Source organism: Manis javanica, chromosome 9 (genome assembly GCF_040802235.1).
Source record: "Manis javanica isolate MJ-LG chromosome 9, MJ_LKY, whole genome shotgun sequence".
Classification (NCBI taxonomy): Eukaryota; Metazoa; Chordata; class Mammalia; order Pholidota; family Manidae; genus Manis; species Manis javanica.
Genome location: NC_133164.1, coordinates 10,011,728 through 10,032,891, shown reverse-complemented (window position 1 = coordinate 10,032,891; position 21,164 = coordinate 10,011,728). Strand labels below are relative to the sequence as shown.

General features: G+C 52.7%; 1 protein-coding gene across 1 annotated transcript; it reads left to right on the top strand.

Moving 5' to 3' along the window:
- Nucleotides 1–6,663: 6,663 nt before the first annotated feature.
- ZIC2 (Zic family member 2) lies at nt 6,664–11,664 on the top strand. The gene is made up of 3 exons (XM_037024952.2): nt 6,664–8,074; nt 9,850–10,013; nt 10,197–11,664. The coding sequence occupies exons 1-3, from the start codon at nt 7,003–7,005 to the stop codon at nt 10,536–10,538; spliced, it is 1,578 nt and encodes a 525-aa protein (XP_036880847.1). The 5' UTR covers nt 6,664–7,002; the 3' UTR covers nt 10,539–11,664.
- The last annotated feature ends 9,500 nt before the right edge of the window (nt 11,665–21,164 follow it).

Here is a 21,164-nt window from a genome sequence, read left to right as displayed (position 1 = left end):
GAGGGTTCTCAAAACTCATGTCCTTATCTATGCTTTTGCACTGGAGGTGCTCAGCGTGGGGGCAGCAACGTGTTAATCCACGGAAATGCCCTTTCTAGGGTCAACAGGTGCTCTTGCAGAAGCATCGATTTCCAGACTCCTCGGCTGCACCCTGAATCCCAACCTCCTCCCAGCCCCAGAGGCATGAGGAAGCTGGGGAGGGACAGTAAACGCCCAGCTGGTCGGAACCCGGCGACCACGCCGCGCTCAGCTGCCTGCAGGCGACAGGGCCCAAGATGCGGGCCGCCCAGGCTGGCGCTCACGGCGTCCCGCTGCGCTGAGCCGGGACGGGGGGCGGGGGGCGGGCTGCGGCTCCCAGGTGCCCTCCACTCGTCCCTCAACGCAAGCCAAGTTTCCTGGCGATGGGTATGGGCAATTAATAAACTCTAAGGGAAGTGAATTGGACATTTCCTGGCTTTTGAGCCTTTGTTTAATTGTCCTTGCAGCGGGGGTGGGGAGGGAGCCGGGGACGGTGGGCTGGACGAGAAAGGAGCTGGGGGTCCTCCAGGCTGCCTTTTATTGCCCTTGCGATTGCTTCCCTGCTGTCCTCCCGCGTGGTTTTCGCGGGGGCGGCCTCCTTGCAGAGGGCTGGGTGCCCGGCTCGTTTGGAGCGCCTAGTGCCATCTGGGCCCTGCCAGTGGCAGGTTCAAGGGCGGACAGGGTGCCCCGAGCACCTGAATCAAAGGGTTTTTGAAGCCCCAGTCCAAGGGCGCCGGTGGGTGCTCAACGGGGAGGAGGAGGATCACTAGCAGACACTGGAAAGAGAGAGGCCGTGCCTCAGACTTCTCTCAATCCCGGGCAAGGTGGGCAAAGAAGCCCGCCAAGCTGCATTTCAGTTGAACTTTGTTGTGGCCGGAAGTAATGAGGACATAGGGTTCAAGAGCTTTTCCGAAATCCAGCTTGCCTGGAGTCTAGGCAGGGAGGTACCCGGCGCCCGCCTGGCTTGCACCAGGCAGCGAACGTGTCCCCACCCACCCGCCCCAGCCACCTGCGATCCAACCCCGTGGGAGCTGCGCCCCGGCCCCGGGGTCTTGTCTGCTCCGAAGAGCCGCGCGTTTCTCAGCGCGTTTCCGAGCGCCTATCCGAGGATTGCCTGTTCTTCCCGCCCCGGTGAGCTCGCGCTGGATCCTCAGGCTCCACGGATACTGGGGGCTAAGAGTAATCAAGAATGCGCCCCTTGCTAAAGTGTATGATCCCTGTCTCAAGGATATGAACTTAATGTGGATTAAAAAAAAAAAGCGGAAAATTGGGGCCGAGTGGTGCTAGTCGGACGTTAGATGGGTGGTTTGCGATAGTCAATAATTGGACCTATGCCATGTGCACCTGACCTTGGTGCTTATAAGCCTTTGAAGAATTATGGCTCTCTTTATTTACTTCCCCACTACTAAAAAATAAGTTGAGTAAAATTGACCTGTCAGCAAATATTCTCATCTGGTTATCAATCATTTTTACCCTCAGAGATGGGGGTTATTGGAAAATGGCCTTTGACCCATATCTGACCATTAGGACTGGTACTTTCTTAGAAAATGCCTAAATGTTGTATTTTAAAATTGCTTAGAAGATTGAAACAGGAGCCACAAAACTCCTTTATGTGTTCACAGTTCATGTAACCGTCCAATATTTATTTATATTGGCTCCAAGACCTGCTTCTCCTCTTCCTCATTCTTTATCCTTTACGATGTTTTTCCATGGGGAATAAAGGAGGAGCAGAGGTTGTACGTTTTTCTTTAATCTGAAATTTTGTGGGTAGTTACCCCCACTGCCCACCCCTTCCAATATCTACACTTCAATATTTGAAAAAGCTGTTGAGGTAAATCAAATAGTAACACGTTGATGGATTTACTTGTGTAAGCAATATGGTTGACATATGGCATTGTTATTTATGAATGACAGCATAAATTGTATTACAAAGTCTATTGCGATAATACTGCAGTTTATTGGAAAGCTGCTCGCCTGACACTGGTATTCAGCCTGCCTGGATGTAGTTCACTTGGGAGCCTGCAGGATAATGGTCCTCCAAATAATTAAACACATTCATGCAACCTAATGCCTCCTATTTTTTTGGTTTGTTTTTGTTTTTGTTTTGCAGCAGTAGAAACACACCCATCAGGAGAAAGGGGACAAAGTAAGGCCAATTCATTCTCTTCCTTTAGCAAAATTGCAACTGCTGTCACATAGAAATTTCAGCTACTACTTTTTTTTTTCTAAGTCCCCAATGACCAATACACAAACATTTGCATCCCTATCAGTAAACTGCTAGTGAACATTTATTTTATACCGAGACTTTTTATAAACCCAGTTACGTAACAGTAAATTTTAACTGTAGGATGAAGAGAAGTTCTTTCAGCAGACTGGAGAGGGCCTTATCCTATGATAACCTTCCCACCTCCACTGACCTCCTCCTTCTTGAAGATGGTATTTAAAAGTTACAGCATTGGCTGAGATTTTCACGATTTCCCCGTCTTTTACATTACACTGCTCTAAAGCTCTGACAAAGAACTTTTGTTCTAGGTGGGTTTCACAGAGGGGGCTCCCCCACCACACATGTCCTTCACCGGTCAGGGGGCGCCCAACCCAGGAGTGGTTGAGGGGGCTGAATCAATGGGCGCCTGCAACTTAATATCCTGTTGGTGATCTTGTTGAGTTTATGAGTCTGTGATAAAGAGGATGGTGTTGAAATCCTGTGAAATCTTTTTCCTGGTGTGTATTGATGGCTGATTGCACATTTGTTTCTCCCATCTCTTCCCCCATTTCCATCCTTTTCTTCAAGAAGAAAATGAAAAGTCTGAGTGGTATGGTTATGGAGTTCCTACTTTCCAATTTAAAGGTCAGTTTTGTTTGTCTGCATTTGCCTTCTCCTGGCTAACGTCTAGGTGTGTGTGAGAATATGCATACATTGTTTTTTGACATATGTACGCACAAAATACTCATTGCTTTGCAAAAGGAGTCAGACAACCGTTCATAGAGGCCCACGAACCTCTGCGAGGTGCCCTGTGAATGGGTGGCCGGGTGTTGATGGGTTTTCTGGTTTGGGGAGACACCTGAATTCTATCGCACTGCCACTCCCTCCGCTTGCGGGGAAATGCACCGAGCCGCCATGCGGGGCCACCGCAGCAGCCAGCACGGGCGGACGCTCACCAGCTCCAGGCTCCGGCCCCGCCTGGCCCAGGCTCCGTGAGATCGCGAAAGAACACCGTTGGAAAACTTACAATGAGGGAACATGTTTACCGGATGGAGCCAGTCCTGGGCCCCGCGGGTCTGACACCGCCCCAGGGGGCCCGTCCAGGGACCTGTTGAAAAACTCGGTTCGCTCGCACAGTGCGGAACTCAGCTTGGCCGATCTTTTCTCTTTCGCCAAGGAACTAAGTCTGTTTTGAGGCAATGACTCTGAAAGCCTTCGCAGGTTTTTTTCCCCCTTCCCTTCTTCAAAGAAAGTAATAGGAAAGAGAATACTGGATCACGAGGAAGAGGGGTTTTGCGGTTTGTAGAGAAATACAACAGTTCTGAGAAGGGACGGCGACGTGACTTTGAACTTGGCTCAGCAACTCTGTCCGAGGAGAGGGAACTGGAGCCGGGAAGGCCGGTGCGAAGGGCCCGGCCGCGGGGCTCGGCAGGCCTTGGGGCTTCCGCCCGGTCACCGGGCCTCGCGGCCGGGCGTGCGGCGCCGGCCGAGCGAAGGGGAGCGCGCGGCGGGAGCGGAGGGCCGAGGGGCCGGGCAGCGCGAGAGGAGGCCAACTTGGGGAAGGCCGAGGAGTGGAGGGGGGAGTGAGGTTTTCTGGATGTGCAGGACTGCTACTCTCACCGCAATCTCTAAGAAAATACTTTCCTTTGGAAGCATTTTTGGAGTAAGCTTCTCCAATTATCTCCCCCCCCTAAATTGATGAATAAGGGGAACAAACGTGAAAGGCCATGCGCGGGGCAGTTTGTCCCTGAGTCAGAGTAGTAGGGCGGCCTTTTTGCCGGGGTATTTTCTCTCTCAGGTCCCTCTCTGCCCCGGGGGGGCACTCTGGCGTTTGCCTCCCCCCACCCGTCCCCCCACCCCCCCGGGCAGAGAGGTGTGTAGAGACACATTTCCTCCCTTCGGTGACGGCGAGAACCTGCTGCCTTCCTGGCGCCCGCCCGGGCTTTCGGACCGCACCCCCGGCCTCCCTCCCTCCTGCCCACCGCCAGGGCAGGGAGGGGCCCGCGGGAGGGCACAGGGCCCCGAAGGCCCGGGGCTGCGGCCAGCCCCGACCTGCAGAGACCCGCTGAAGCCTGCAGAGGCTGCTTCCGCGGCGCGGGAGCGCCCGGGCCCTGCCTGCAGCAGCGAGCTGGAGTGGTCTGCCCGCGTTTTTGTTGATTCCATTTCAGTGTGAAATTTTGAACTGCATGTGGATTGTTATCTCTTTCTTGAATTTGTTGCCACTCCCGGAGACCCGTAAATAAAAGCAGTTTTCCACGCCAGCTAGGCGAAGAAAGGCGCTGGCCTCCGGCCCTCCACTCACACCTCCTCAGGCCCCGGGCTCGCCGTCCCCTCTCCGGTTACCTCCGGAGCTCGAGCTTTTCCTCGGCGGGGCAGGGAATGTCCGCACCCGCCAACCCGGGGTCCGGGGGTGGCCGAGAGGCCCCGCCGCCGCTCGGTGGAGGGGGTGGGGGTGGTCCTTCGCTCCCGGAGAAAGTGCTAAATACCTAAAGAACGCTTGATTCCTACCAGTTCGGAGGCTTTTTCTCCGCGGGAGCGAAGCCTGACCCGCGGCTAAACTCTAGCCTGGGCCTTCCTTGGCCGCGCGCCTCGGGCGTCCCCACACTTCCCACCCCACCGTGGCAGACGCCCGGGCTTCTGGGCCTCCACCCAGAGGGTGACACTGTCTCTAAACGACTTCCACATAACCCCCTCCCTCGCGGGGGCCGCTGCCCAGTGTTTATACTGTTGTAATCGGAGCAGGACGCCGGCGGCCGGGGCAGTGTAACATGCCGAGCTGAGGGCGGGGGCCACGGCCTGGGAGAGGGCGGCGGGTGGCTGTGTGTCCAGGGTGGAGGACGGGGTACGGCTGCCTTTATCTAGGCCCACCATCCTGCACCTGTGTTTTCAAGACCACAGAGCAAGTTCACAAAGTGTGTATGCGGTGCGGGGATAGCAGCGAGCGTGTCAACCGGTCAGGAGCCCGGCCCGCCCCTCCCCGCGGCGCGCTCCCGGCAGAGCCCCCAGCCTGTAGCGATCCGGCGTCCGCAGCCTCCCGCCCCGCGGCCAGGTCGCTAGCCACGTTCTCCAGCGACCTGGGTGACCACTTTCGGCCGCTCCCCGGGAGCGGTTCGGATGCCCGAGAAGTCGGTGGTCTCTGCGGAAGGACGCGATGCAGGGAGCCAAACCCTCCAAGGGCGCTGTGACCCCGAGGCCCGGCCCCGCGTTACGCCAACCGCTTGCCTCCGGGGAGCGCCGCGACTGGCCCGGCCAGGAAGGCACAGGGCCAGACGCGCAGGATGAGAGCGGGAAGCCAGCCAGTGGCCAGGATCAGCGGCGGCCGGGGCAACCCGGAGCGCCGGGGGGAGGGGGCGGGCCGGCCTCGGGGCGGGGGCGCCGGATTGACGGGGCCACGGCGGCCAATGGCGGCGACGGGCGGGCGGGCGGGGAGTGAGCGCTGTTAAAGGGGCGGCGTGACCGGGAGACCAGGCCTGACGCGGGAGGGAGGGAGAGAGGGAGGCCCGCGCGGGAGACCCGAGGGCGAGGGGGAGGGGAGCGGAAAAGGAGGGGACAAAAAAAATAAAAGGCTTTGGCAGCGGCGGCGCCCACTGAAGTAAACAGAGGCAGTGGCGAGGGAAGCCCCCCGCGGCCGGAGGGGGGAGCCGGCGGTGGCCTCTTCGCGCCTGCTCGGCCGCGGACTCCGCTGTCCTTGCGGGTGCAGCCGCGCGCTCCCAGCCCGGCGGCCGGAGCGGGCCGGCGAGAGGGAGGGAGGAGCTGGAGATCACTTTTTTATTGTTATTGTTTTCCAGGCCGGCCTCCCCTCCTCCCCTCCCTCCGATCGCCTTCTCCCCTCCCACAGCCCCCTTCTCCCCTCCTCCCCCGCCTCCTCCTCCCGCACAACTTAAAGAAAGAGGGAGCGGCGTGGCAGTTTCCTTCATCTGGGGGAATCCGTGGCCGCCGCAAGTTTACCACGAGGCGCAACCAATGCCAAGCGCGGAGGACGAGAAGGGCTAAGGACCGCGGTCGCGGCGGCGAACAATACCCGCCGCGCGCAGGGCGGCGCGAGTAGGGCCGCGGGGGAGAGAGCGGCCGCCAGAGCAGAGCGCGGAGAAGGCGCCGGGTCTCCGCCCGCCGCCCCAGCGCCCCCGCCGCGGTCAGGTGGAGCCGCGGGCGCACCGGGCCGGCGCGCCGATCGCGGACCGAGTCTCCGTTCTCTCCTCGGCCGCGTGCCTGGCCAGCGCACAGCCGCCGCACTCCGGCACCGTGGCGCAGCCGCTGCTGTGATTCCGTTCTGCGGGCACCGCTCGGCGCGGCCGGGCTCGGGCTCCGCCGGGCGTGAGTGCGCGCGCGCCGGTGCGCGCAGAGGTGGGGGCCGCTGCGCTCGCCCCCCGTCGGCCCCCCTCTCCGCTGCGCTCCCCGCGCCGCCCTCCCACTCCCTCCTCCCGCCCGCCTCCCCTGCCCTGCCCGCCCGCCCCCGCCGCAGCTCCTTTAATACACTTTGGTTCTCCGCCTGGCTTTGGACTCTTCTCCACCTCCTCCTCCTCCTCCCGCGCCTCCTCCGCCGCCGCCTCCTCCTCCTCATCCTCTCTGCGCCTTCGCTCGAAGCCCGGCAGCCCGAGGCAGATCCAGGCGGCGGCGGCGGCGGGCACTGGAGCGCGGCTCCCGGGGCTGAAGCCGCCACCACCACCGCCGCCTGGGCTCGGAGCCCGGCGGCTGCTGGACGCGCCTCGAGCGGGGCGGGACTGGGTGCCGAGGAGGCGCGGGACTCGCAGGGGCCGGCGGGGCGGGTGGTCGCGCTGGCCATGCTCCTGGACGCGGGGCCGCAGTTCCCGGCCATCGGGGTGGGCAGCTTCGCGCGCCACCATCACCACTCGGCGGCGGCGGCGGCGGCGGCGGCCGCCGAGATGCAAGACCGCGAACTGAGCCTGGCGGCGGCGCAGAACGGCTTCGTGGACTCGGCGGCCGCGCACATGGGCGCTTTTAAACTCAACCCGGGCGCGCACGAACTGTCCCCGGGCCAGAGTTCGGCGTTCACGTCGCAAGGCCCCGGAGCCTACCCGGGCTCCGCCGCAGCCGCCGCTGCGGCCGCAGCTCTCGGGCCCCATGCCGCGCACGTCGGCTCTTACTCTGGGCCGCCCTTCAACTCCACGCGGGATTTCCTGTTCCGTAGCCGCGGCTTCGGGGACTCGGCGCCCGGCGGCGGGCAACACGGGCTGTTCGGCCCGGGAGCGGGCGGCCTACACCACGCGCACTCGGACGCGCAGGGCCACCTCCTCTTCCCCGGTCTGCCGGAGCAGCACGGGCCTCACGGCTCGCAGAATGTGCTCAACGGGCAGATGCGCCTCGGGCTGCCCGGAGAGGTGTTCGGGCGCTCGGAGCAGTATCGCCAGGTGGCCAGCCCGCGGACCGACCCTTATTCGGCAGCGCAGCTCCATAACCAGTACGGCCCCATGAATATGAACATGGGTATGAACATGGCAGCGGCCGCGGCCCACCACCACCACCACCACCACCACCCTGGTGCCTTCTTCCGCTACATGCGGCAGCAGTGTATCAAACAGGAGCTCATCTGCAAGTGGATCGACCCCGAGCAGTTGAGCAATCCCAAGAAGAGCTGCAACAAAACTTTCAGTACCATGCATGAGCTGGTGACCCATGTCTCCGTGGAGCACGTCGGCGGCCCCGAGCAGAGCAACCACGTCTGCTTCTGGGAGGAGTGTCCGCGCGAGGGCAAGCCCTTCAAGGCCAAATACAAACTGGTCAACCACATCCGCGTGCACACCGGCGAGAAGCCCTTCCCCTGCCCCTTTCCGGGCTGCGGCAAGGTCTTCGCGCGCTCCGAGAACCTCAAGATCCACAAAAGAACCCACACAGGTAACCGCGGGCCGACACAGGCACTGGGCGCGGAGGGGAGAATGGTTGTGGCTGTTTGGCTGGGAGAAATGCGCGGACCGCCAGCCCCTGCCCTGGGATAGGAGATATTTGTGTGTGTGCGAGAGAGCCAGTGGCTTGTTTTTGTTGGAGAAGGAAAGAGTATTTATTGGACTGGGGTTTTTCCATGTGCGGAAATTGAGTTTTAAACGCTCAGGGTAACATCAAATATATGCTTTGGACGGTGGTAATTCTTTAGTTTGCTCAGCCCGGGTTAACAATTTCCGCTCTTTAAAAAAAGAACCGCGAAATGAAACCGCTCTCCAACCCGGTTCCCGGGAATCGAGCGCAGAGAGGATTTGCCAGTTGGTCTCAATGTGCTTTTCAGCTCCGAGTGTGTTTGAGTGGGTTGTATTTTTCCATCTCTTTTATTCGTGGTACAAACGCCCTTCCCGGGACTGTTTCCCATTAAGTGAGATTGGTGTGAGTCGAAGTTGTAAAGGATTTTTGGTTTCCAAAGTGTTTATAAAGTTCATCCCGGTGTGAGTCTCGGGGCTTTACGGTGGGTTCGCAGCAGTTTGTGAAATTCTCTAATGCGTACCAGAGGGTTTGCATTCCAAACCTCGACCAGCAGTCCCGTCAGCGAGAGCCCAGGCTGCGCGGCCCCTCCGGGCAGTCGCGTGAGAAAAGGCGCAAAAGAACTAGCCTCTCGCCTCATAGATTATTCATCTATGACCAGGTCCCGCCAAAATCGTGCCAGACGATTTCCTAAAAGAAAGCCAAATGTTTTAGCAACTTAACCCGTCAATATTTACTCCGAAGTGGGGATGCGCCAGCGGCCTATTGTTCTCTTCCGGGAAGGGAGGGAGCCGAGGTGCCAGACAAGCTTTTAACAAGGTTTAAATTTGAGAAATTTATTTGCATGAAATGCTCGCTTTCGAGTCCTCTGTCTTGAGCGGATGTCTTTTAAAAAACAATTTAGGTGCTAATGGAATTTAACGTTGAATGGTCCCCTTTCCAAGTAGAAGGATGTTTGAGTTCTCACACCTCTAAATGACTCCAAGCATTTGGAATTCTGGCAACAGGATGCCGGGACCACCAGAAAATAAAACGGAGATTTTTTGAAAGCCTTTGCTAATCCTGCCACCCCCACAGCCCCAGCCTGTGTTTCTCTGCAGACCGCTTGATATACTGCCTTATATGTAATGTTTATCTTTTACCCAAGTTATTAAAACACTGGAACCGAAACTAGAATTATAATTAGTTTAATTTGCAGAATATTGGATGAAAAATTCTGGCCCAGTGACTATCCACAGCCCGGTCCCCAAACAACACACAGCAACTCCAAATGTAATTGCCTACTGGCCCCAGAGAGAAACCGACAGCAGCCCAGCAGCCTGTGTGATTTTGATAATGCCCCAAATATTTTGTCATAATAACAGCTTTTCCATGGCACACCACTTGTTAGAAGCTGCGAATCCAAGAAGCCCTGTATAAAGGCAGGCAGGGCCAGGTGCTATCCCAGATTCATTATAATTTTGAAGATACAGTTGTCAGTCAGGAAGAAAAGTAAAATGCCAAATAAATAAGGACTGGTAGGTGAGGAAGGTGGTTAATTGACCTCAGTTCTGCTGCGGAGGGTATCCAACTTGTTTAAGGTAACCCTTCTCGTCCCTTTTTCCTCCTCTCAGTGGCCTTGACCCTCCAGGGTGCGTGGGGATTCTGGGGTGGAGGGGCTCTGGGTGTCAGCAGCAAGTACCCGTGTTTGCCGTCCGCAGGGGAGAAGCCGTTTCAGTGTGAGTTCGAGGGCTGTGACCGGCGCTTCGCCAACAGCAGCGACAGGAAGAAGCACATGCACGTCCACACCTCCGATAAGCCCTATCTGTGCAAGATGTGCGACAAGTCCTACACGCACCCCAGTTCGCTGCGGAAACACATGAAGGTACCACCGGGGAGGCCGGGAGGAGCGCTAGGCGCCGGCCGGCCGACATCAGTCCTGGACAGCCTCTGCCGGCCTGGGAAGGCGAGGGTAATTCTGGGGGGGCCTACCCCCCCGGGGCCCGGCCCCACAGCAGCTGCACTCACACCCAGTCCCCTTTGGTCTCTCCTGGCTTTTGTCTTGCAGGTCCATGAGTCCTCCCCGCAGGGCTCCGAGTCCTCCCCAGCCGCCAGCTCCGGCTACGAGTCGTCCACGCCCCCGGGGCTGGTGTCCCCCAGCGCCGAGCCGCAGGGTAGCTCCAACCTTTCTCCAGCGGCGGCGGCGGCGGCTGCTGCAGCAGCGGCGGCGGTGTCCGCGGTGCACCGGGGCGGAGGCTCCGGCGGCGGCGGCGCGGGTGGCGGCTCCGGCAGTGGCGGCGGGGGCGGCGGCGGGGCGGGCGGCGGGGGTGGCGGCAGTGGCGGCGGGGGCGGTGGGACAGCCGGGGGCCACAGCGGCCTCTCCTCCAACTTCAATGAATGGTACGTGTGAGGGGCCGGGGCCTCTCCCCCTCTCCCAGCCCCCACCCTGGCGGCAACCCCTGTGACCGCGTTGTTAAAATTATGAATCTGATTTTTATGATGATAATTTTACCAGCAGAAGGATTTTTAAGAGTTTTTAAAAATTAATCTAGGCATGAAAAGCTAAAATATCTCTTCCAGAGTCTTTGAAGCTGAAAACAAAATAAATAAAAAATTTAAAAACAAAAACCCATAAAAAATATGGAACCAAACCCCCCTTGCCTACCCCGTGCCCGCTTCCCCTCCTACCCCTTTCCCAGCCCTGACAAACTGTACATAGCGGACTCCTCCTTCCTTCTCCGAGGTGGTTTTAATGGCTTCCTGGTGTATAGAAGTGTGTCCATTTGTAACTTCGGATTGCGTTCCTCCCTGCCTTTCTTTCCTTCCCCAAGTGATGGGCTTTTTCTTTTATGTTTTTTTTTTTTTTTTAGTTTACCTGGTTTCTTTTTAAGTAATGTGGAAGAAAATGGTTTATTTTGTATTGTGGTATTGAATATTGTGTTTCTTTTTATGAGGCAACTTGATTGTAAACTTCATGCAACTATAGACTGGAAAAAAACGAGCCGTGCCAAAGTCTCCCTTCTGTTTCTACACACTGATCCACAGCGCGCCCGCGCTCACACGCACTTGCACACACACATACACACACACACACACACACACACACACACACACACACACACACACACACACACAAAACCACCACCACCACCAATGCTTGTGAATGTATCTTTCTGTTAGCTGGGTTTACATGTGATGTTTTAGTGCTTTTTGCAAGTTCAATTTGTTAGTTCCTGTATGAAAGATTGTTGGGGGGGTGGGGGAATAAACGTCGTGCTGTTAGCTTTTCCGTAATAATACCCTTCTTTCTGTAAATATCCGTTGCCATATTTATCCATTTGTAATTAAATTATGGTATTAACTTGCTACAGAGGAAACAATATTTATAAAGAATGTTTCTTAACTATAAATATGTACAATTGTGGGCATAAACTGTTTCAGATTTTTTATTTGAAGGTTTTAAGTGGTTTGATCATTTCTTGTGATATGTTTTGAGAGTAATGCATACAGAAATATAATAAAATGTGTTGAAACTGCATGAACATTTTTTTCTAGAACAGTTATTGCAGAAAATGGGAAGGAGACAGCTTGAAGGTATAGATCTGCTACTGAAATGAGTGGGAGGCACTAACTCATTTATTTCTAGGGAGGAAGGTGTGTGAATGCATGGAAACCTAGCCAAACTACGCCTTTGGCCGCAAGTCTCAAAATTATTTTCTATGTCCTTTGTTTTGTAGATGAGAGTGAATTAGATTTTTGGAAAGCCCCTGTGAGGGATGGTGGCAAGGACTTGAGTTTCTAATGGCTCCATTATCTGAGGGAATGCTTTTCTTTCAGCTCTTTGGACTGGGTTTAAGACCACTAAACATTTCCTTATTCTTTGTTTTCCCCTTCCCTGCCCCCTTTTCCTTTGCCTCCCTCAGAAAAGCTGAGGTATAGTTATTTTTAATTGCACATTTTAAACAGCCTTTCTAAAAAACTTGGCCAAATGATTATAGTTTTAAGAACCTGTTTCTAGCAAAAGTTTTTTCTTGAAATTTTAAACAGCTTGCTCAAGAAATCCTGCTTATCTACACAGTTGCTGGGTGCCAGTAAGCAGAATGTCCAAAAGAAAGTGGTGGGGTACAGTTTAAGAAAGCCATCAACCCGTGGCCTCAAAACGAAAGGAACCCATTCAAGAATAAACAGAATAAGCTATAAAGACTAAAATGGCCAGGTGGGAAGTGCTTGGGGGTGGGGCGGGGAGAGCTAACTACCAGCTGTTCTCTAAGGTTTGCAGCCTTATTCTCCGAAAGAGTTGATCAGATTTCAAACAAGATGCTCTAAGGAAGAAGGTAAAAAAATTTTTACTGTAAGGGTAGGAATGGGGAAAACTATTTAAAAATCCCTGATCCGTCAAATCTCCATCTTCCAGAGCATCCCTGTAGCTCTGATAGGCCCAGGCAGACTAGAATCACACACATCACTACAGTGAAAAGATTTGGGCTCCGGCACCTAGTATCGCCCAGCAGCGAGTAAGACTGCGGGCGGCCCCCGAGAGCCTGGTGGCTACGGTGGTGAAGCTTCTCCTTTTCAGCCCCGGGCTGAGCCCGCAGGGCCAGGCAGCCTGGGCCCGAGGGTCGCTTGGGGAGAGAAGGGCAACCCTGACCTCCCAGAGGCTACATCATCTATTAAATGGGGGAGGGAAAGACCCCAGCTTGGGGGGACTGTATTTGTGTGTATCCCAGAGATTGACAGACGCCGAGACAGCCCTACCCAGTGGCCCAGCGAACTGACCAAAGCATCAGCTCCTCAAGCAATCAACCCCCTATTAAAATCAAATTTATAATCCCTAATAATATTAAGAAAAATTATTAAAATAATTGGCATATGTTACTGATCCTTGGGAGATTTCACTGAACATATAAGCTGTGAGGAATGTCGTGTAGTTTTCCACCCCACCCCCCACCTCCGGAGAGGTGGTGAAGGAATCATTAAATATTCATCATAACTTGTGGAAGAATGAAATGGTCTATTCTAAATGTTTGAAACTTTTTTTTTTTTTGATAGACAAGATTAGCTTTGAGACACCTCCCAAACCTAAGAACGACGGAATGGGGGGTAAAGGGGGCTTGTGTATCAAGTCTAGGCCTCGGCGCTTTTCTTATTTGGGGAAAGAAGGGAAACAGCACGAGGAGGAGGGCAGGCTCGCGGCCTTGAGCCGGCGGCATCGCTTTCCAGATCTGAGCGTCGGAGAGCCGCCGGCGGCTCCTTCAGGTCCGCGGACGCTGATACCGGTTTTCAGCAGGAAATAAATGTGAAGGGGGTACGGCACGCGGAGGAAGATCACCAGCCTGGACGCGGCTTCCCAGGCCGCTCGGCTCGAGCATCGGCTGGAGCAGCTTTCCTGCAAAATGGCTCCTGGGCCTCGCGTCCCACCGCTTTGTCCCAAGTCTCGCACCCGACGGTGTGGCTCAGTCTCCGCCTTTCTCTTCGACCCCTCGAATCTCCGGGACATGCCGGGGGAAGGCAGGGATGGTAAAAGTGTAAGACTATCAAAGATGTCAGAACTACTCGACTTGGAACGCGCGGGGGCTGGCGGCCCAATGCCTGCGCAGCAACCAGGCGCCGAACTTGGGAGGTGTTTAGGGGCAACCCCCAACTCCCTGCACGGATCTGACTCTAACCTGCCCCGTCTTGACACCAGAACCACAGAATGAAGCCCTCTTCGCCTCCCGAGCTGCGCTGGGGTTCGGTGCCCGCAGGAGGCCTGGCTGCCGCGGCCGAGGACGGTACTGTCGGTCCCTAGTCGTCAACTTGAACTTAAGAGCTTGCAAGCTCGCTCCCTTCACGCTCCGCTCCATCCACCCCTCGGTAACTCCCCGCAACGTGGAGAGTTGCTTTATCTGGAGGCAGATGGAGCCCCCTCGGGAGGCCCATCATTATTATTATTAATTATTGTGAACCTCACTGCATTATTAATGACCACAGTGGAAGCTGGCATCGGTATCATCTTCCCCCGGGTCAGTGATGTCCCCCGAAGTCTTGGGCAGGGAGGAGGTCACCCCTGGAGCAGAGGCCGGGCGGTTCTGCTCTGGGCGAGAGTGAGGCAGGCTGCTAGGACGGAGGCCCTGCAGGACACGAGTAGAGGAAGGGAGTCCAGGCCCAGCACCCCGCGACCCACTCTGTTCCAGCCCCTTTCCTCTCTGCTCACACCTTCTCTCTTTCTCTTCCTCTCCCTACCGCCTGCCCCCTTTGTCTCTTTCAGACGGATGTTTTCAGTCTCAAGTGGTATATTTTCCATCTAAAAAACTCTGAGATCAAGGGCAGATCACAGGCTGGACCGGAAGTTGGGGTTTCCCTGTACCCCGCGCTGTTCTCCGGCGTCCCAGCATTGGCTAGGAAGGCCTGGGCTTTCCAGGCCACTGGTCGCCTCCTGGGTCCGCAGGACTGGGGGAGATGAGTCCTGGTAGGTGCCGAGGGAGCGCACCGCAGCTTTCGGGGGCACATGGGGGTCCACCACGTAGTCACTAGAGATTCTAGCCCTACCCTCCACATGTCACGCCACTGAATAACCCAAAGGACCCACTAGGCCTGTGTCCAAGAGCTAAGAACTAAAGGCCTCAAAATAACACCCTACCAAGACTTGGTTGAACCCTTGGATGCATTTTTACTTAAACGGAAGCGTGTCTCTGAAAGAGAATCTCGGGATCCAAAGTAGGCGTTCAATAAATACTTGTGGATTGATTGATTATAGTCTGATATCGCTCTGGTTCCACCGAAACTTGGAGCATTTCTGCCCACCACTACTCCCAGCAGACCGCAAAGAACCGTTTCTATGTTTAACTGGCAGCTCCCAGCAGGGCTCGAGAAATGTCGTCCACTTTCTAACCCCATCCCACCCCAACCCCCAACAGATTGTTGTAGGGGTTTTATTTTAGGGAAGAATCTAGATCCTTTCAGATTGGATGGGTGTTCAGGCATAAACCCTCAGGCCAGTCCCTCTGGAGGCCTGAGAACTACAAGGCAGCCGGGGCTGTTTGAATAGGGTGTTATGAATGGAAACTATTGTAAACCATAACCAGGGTAGCCCAAGAGTTCGAGTTCACGGTCAAGACTCCAGCCGCAGTGTCCACGCCCCGCCCCGCCCCGCCCCTGCGCCGCCGGGGCCGGGATCCCGGGCGGGGTCCGCTGGGCCGGGTCTTCCCGCTCCCGCCCCGCCCCCACGGGGCCGTGTACGGGAACTGTCCGCGCTCGGGCCACCTCTTCGCCCTCCCACGTTTCCCTCTTGTGCCCAGGGGCCCACGAGCTTTTGAAGAGGTGACACCTCGCTTCGCGTTCAGCCCTACGTCCTGGAGTCGTCCAGCATCTAGGGCTGAGGTTCGGCGCAGCCACCTGGCCAGAGCTGGGACTCGCGTGCACACACAGACTTGCACACACACACACACAAACACACACACACACACACACACACACACACACATTCGCTCTCAATCTCTCTACTCCCCAACACACTCACACGCACACACAAACTCATATGTTCACCGCTTTCGGCATCCCGCGGCCACGGGCTCTAGTGGGTGGGATGGACCTGAGCCGTAGAGATTGGGGGCGGGGGCTCCCAGCAAGGGATGCTCCCCTCACTCTCCGCTCTCCAGATCTCCCTCCAGCCGCCCGCGAAGGGGCCAAGCATGCCCAGCGCTCCCGACCCAGTCTGGCTTTTAGGAGGCCACGGCCTGCGCCGCGCTCCCAAGGCTCGCACCTCCAGCCCCCAGTGGGAGACCAAGTAGGGTGGGGGCTGCCTACAGTCGGGGCCCCTCAGGCCCCCTTCTCCGAGAAGCAGGCCGGGCTTGCCCGCGCGTCCTCTGGCCCCGGGTATGCGTTGGGGGGGCCGCCCCTTGCCTCTCAGTGAAACCTGGAGCGAGGAAGACACTCCTCCACCCCCATACAGACGTGCACCCCGCAACCTCCGCTTCAACCTCTGCCTTTCCTAACCATGCGACGCCAGGTTTTTGTCTGTGCGAGGCCAAGCCTCTAGCCCCGGGGAGCCGAACGGGGCGAAGGGCCGCTCAGGAGGGTGGGGGGTAGAAATAATAATACTGTTAATAATGCCAGAGTTCATCACCGAACTCAACGCTTTGCGCCTTGGGTTGCTTCTCCGAGGCCGGCGGCGGCCTGCGGAACCTGACGGCCGCGCGGGGCTGGGGTGGGCGCGGGCTCTCTGAGGGGGGCCGAGGTGTGGGGGTTCTTAGGTTGCCTCCCCCCCAGACCAAATCTCGGGTCTGGAATCAAGCCGATCCGGCGAGAGCCTGGCCTGAAGCCGCGCTGGGCCTCTGGCTCTTTCTCTTCTCTCCCTCCGGGCCCACGGGGCCCACACTGCTTGGCGTGGCCGAGAGGGGTTTCTCGAAATTCTCTGGCGTCTGTTGGGTCTGTTTGCCCGCTGCCCCCCGGCCCCTCCCCCGGGCCTATTCCCCCTTTCTCTCCCCGAGGGCAGATCAATGGTGGTTTTAATGACCACGGGCGCTGCGACGGCTGGGCGGTGCCCAAGATGCTCTGACCTGCCGGGAGGGCGCGGAAGGTCAGGCGCACGCAGGGCCGGGCCGCGGCTCCTCCCGGGGCCCACGCCGCCCCGATATTGATCCTGGGAGAAAGATAAACAGAAAAGCCGGACCCTCGGTCATGAATACTAATGAGCCAGAGTAGGGGTTTTAATTGCTGTGGACTTCCTTTTTCCAGTTAATCTTTAGCTCAGACTTCGTCGGAGTCAAGTGTTTTCGAGCTTCGTTGTCTCCTTCTCTCCCCGCCCCCCTCCTTATATTTTTATTTGAAATGCCCGGGCGAAAGAGCCCCGTGTCAGCTTGACTTTCTCCCTCTCGCAGTGCCGGCGGAGCGCGAGAGCCCACAGCCTGCGTTCCCAGCATGGCGCTTCTTCTGCTCACTAATTCTGGAAATGTAGGGGATCCTATAAAATAAATTGTTTCAGTGTGGCTTTGTCGAGTCTGCTTTTTGACTTCTCACCCTCATTGTTTCAAAGACTTCGTGTGTCCTTGGCCTTTAAACTTCCTCTTGACAATTGCATCCTTTCTCCAGGCACCCAGCTCTTTTCTACTTCAAACTGGTGCATTCCATCACCAAACGTACTCCTCTCTCAAGTCTTCAGGATTTGACATTGGCTTTGCTAACCTAAGTGTCTAAGTGTTTCAATCCAGTAGTGAATTCTTAGGCAAGTTAATTCACTAGTTTACACACATGCAGTGTTTTCCTTGGTACCAATAAACAACAATGAAATCTGAGACAGGAATTTAGGAACTTCTAAAAAGATTATTGCCTCCGTTCTTGATAAGCATTTGACAACTTAGTTATACAATTTTTCTTAAAATAAAGCCATTATTGAATTTAGTTTTCTCTTGAAGCTGAATGAATTGACTGTAAATCCCATAAAAACAGTTTCAGCTGTGTGATCAGGCAAGAAAAAAATACAAGCCCCCTTCTGCAACATACTATGTAGAAATGTGTTGAAACCCAAGACCAAAAAAAAAAAAAAATTAGCTGTATGAGAATTATTTCCAGTATTATTCTGATCCTTAAAGTTTTGGACAAAATAAACCCATATTTCATATCATTGCCAATAGGTCCCAGCACTGAAGTCTCCTGAGGATTCTGTTTCACTTACACTTTTCAGTCCAAACTTTTTTTCTTCACACAATGATTTATTATGTAGGTAATTTTAGGGGATACAGTTTACAGCTTGAATTATTAGACTGAACACCTCTGGCTGACACCACGACGCCTTTTTTTTCTGCCTGCAGCTGTGAGTCACAACCCCATTTTCATACCCAACTGCTGCACATTCCTTTACAATGTATATTTCCTTCTTGCAAAGATCAAACATGCTTTGGTCAAAGTGTTTATTTTAAAATACAGGAAAATTAAAACTCAACACAGCTCTACTGAAAAATCCCCAAATGTATCATATGTATCCTCCTCCTGTGCCCATGAAAAAAATAAGTTGTATCACTTTCTGGAGTAAAATTTAAAATTGAAGGGGAAAACAGGCGATTTTCATTTTTTTCATTCAGACACATCAGGGAACCTCCCACTTCTCTTCATGTTTGTATTCCTGTTTGTATGTCTTTGGTTTTCACTATAAAAATATCACAAGCAAAAACAACACATCTTTAAGATGCTGACAGGCATCTGTTTTATTCACTAGCCTACACACCTTCATTTCTAGTTCATTTTTCCATCTCAGTATTTTTCTTTTAATTGTACCAGAATACTTCAGGTGGAGAAGAATATTTTGAAGTATTTACCAAAAGGAAGCATAAAAACCAAAACCAAACCAAACAAACAAAAACCCAAAACACAGAAACAAGGTAACATTTCCAAAGCATCTTGGTAGGTCTTCGGGTGTTTGCATGTATTTCCATTTTCCCTTTAAATTAAGGTGAAAAATTACAAGGTAAAACTGCTCTTTCTCAGTACCTAAATTGTATAAAGTGGATTTTACCTGCAGATTTGGGAGGGACAAGCTGTTCTTCTGCAGCCCAGAATCTATTGCTTTTTTCGAGCTTCTCTCCGCTCCCGTATGAAAAGGATATAGACCCCAGCCACTCCTCTCTGGAGGCAGTTTACCCAGCTTCTCAAACCACACAGTTCTTTAACGGGGCAGAAACTCTTAGGCTGTTTTTAATCAAGTTTGGAAGCTGAATCTTTTCCCTTTGACGACTGTGCCCAGGGGTGGATCCGGCTGAATGTCTGGCGCTGCGGGCAGCAGGCTCGGCCACACTTTTTTCAGACACAACACCAGAGAATGGCATTGAAATAATCACGTGTGGCAGAAATGTTTTAAAAATATCAACCCCTCTTACTTCCCATATTTCTGAGCTAAAAGGCAAAAGAAGGCAAAAGGAAATCTGAAATATTTTTTTGCTTTCCTAAGGCAGCCCAAGAAGCTGTTAAGAGGCTTGATGCTTTGAAAATGTTCTCTAAAGAATCTTTCAAATTAGATGCTGCTTAGGATCAGCAACAGGAAAGACTATTTTTTATAATGATTTGCTTGGTTGAAACTTCTCTAGGTATTAGTGACAATGAATTAACAGGCTAGAAGTCACTTTCTAGGAAGAATTTGGGGGGCCAAATAGAAAATAAGCTATATGTGATCCTCTTTGTCCTGTTCTTTAAAGGGATATAAATTATAACACAGACTATTTGTTGTTCTTCTTTTTACTTAAGAAAAACAAATGAAAATATTTAGCCTTCCTATATTATTGAAAATTCTTTGCAAGAGTGAAGAATCAAGGATTTTTAATAAGAACAAAACAGGGAATCAGATTACAATCTTCCTCTGAAATATATTTTTCCTCTGCTGGATTTTCAAATGATCTCTTCATGATTCTTTATATGAACAGTCTTCAAATTAAAATGCACTGAATATTTCCCTCCAGTTAGCTTAACTTCTGATGCACTAATATTTCTAAAAGTTCTAAATGAAAGTTAAAGGCTTTTTACAAAACTTTGGTAACAACATTTCATGTCATGGCCAAACCAATTATTGTGAATGTCTTGTCATCTTTGGTAGATTATCTGATACATTAAAAAAGAAAAGAGAAGAAAAAACCCAAACCACCTCACCCTGAAAATGTCAACTCTTCTAGTAATTTTATGAGAAATTAATTTCATAATAAGTCATTTGGGGTTTATGATTTCATTTCCATTTTTAAATCCAAGGGAATTAATTAAAAATTGATTTTGGCTAGAAAGGAGACTTTATCAGTGAAAAGTCTTACAGAATAAATCCAACACATCTCACCTTCCAGTATACACATCCTACTTGAGCACAGAAAATGTTTTTACTGAAGAGGGAAATCGTATCAGTCATCTGGTTTCAAATGACTTCCAGAAAGGTCTAACATAGCTATTTTATAATATGGCAAAACTATCATCTAGTTTTGAGTGACATTTTTCTAAATCTTCACATGATTATTTACTAATGCAGAAATGTAAAAAACATTGACTTTATTGGGCAAAATATTGCTTTATCTATTTGTTAACATGGATATCTCACAAAGGGTGCTATTGTAATTTATGTAAGCTTTTTTTTTTTTGACAATTGAGTTAATTTGTAGGTAGTGTACTGTTCCCTTGTGTCCCAACATTTTTGCACTTGAAAGTTGAAGGGTGCTTGGAGGTTGGAAACCAAAGTGACTGCCTTTTGTGAAAGCAAAAGATGTCTCCTTGTGACAGATGCTACTTTGGGTGTCTTTTCTGCTAAGCTAATCTCAGAGCTAAATTAACTTCATCAGTTGCCACTGTGTTTATCTAAGGTTTGTGGTCCAAGTGGCAGCCCTCCCTAAAACATCCCGTATATCCTGTCTCACAATGGCAAAGTCACCTATTTCTTTGCTTCATTTCGTTCTGTGTTTAAAATTCAATGAAAGAAGTTTAAAAGTCATTTTTAAGAGAGCACTTTCAAGAAGCACTTCCTTTCATACTGCCAGACATCGCTGCTCCCCAACCTCTTGGCTGGAACCCTTGCTTTCGATTTGTTTGTTTCACGCATTTCCCTAAAGAACCAGGCTCTTTGCATTGTTTAATTCTGTTTTAAAAATGCACTTCAGCCCTGAGCCCTTTTCTGAAGTCAACTGTTATCGAAAGTACATTAGTTTCATTCTAAATATGGGACTTCAGTCAATATTCCCATGCTAGGTTATTTAACAAATTTAAATATTTTAAAATTGTTTTTGTCATAGTAGTCCACACTTTTGCAATACATATTCATTTGAAATAGGGTTGCCTGTGTCTCGTCTCTCATGATAAATAAAAAGCCATTGCAGTCTGCTTAGACCTTCCTTTTTGGATTTTTTTAGCCCGTGTATCATTACCTAACTGGTATGTGTTCTGTCCAGCTCTTGATGATCTAGTTGAATTCTAGACATTGTGCCAAGAAGTGTATTCGAAGCAGATAAGTATGTATAATACAAATGCATTTTGTTAGACCTGATGGATGCTATTTTTCTTTTAATAGGTTTGTAGCAAACTAACACAATAACACAAT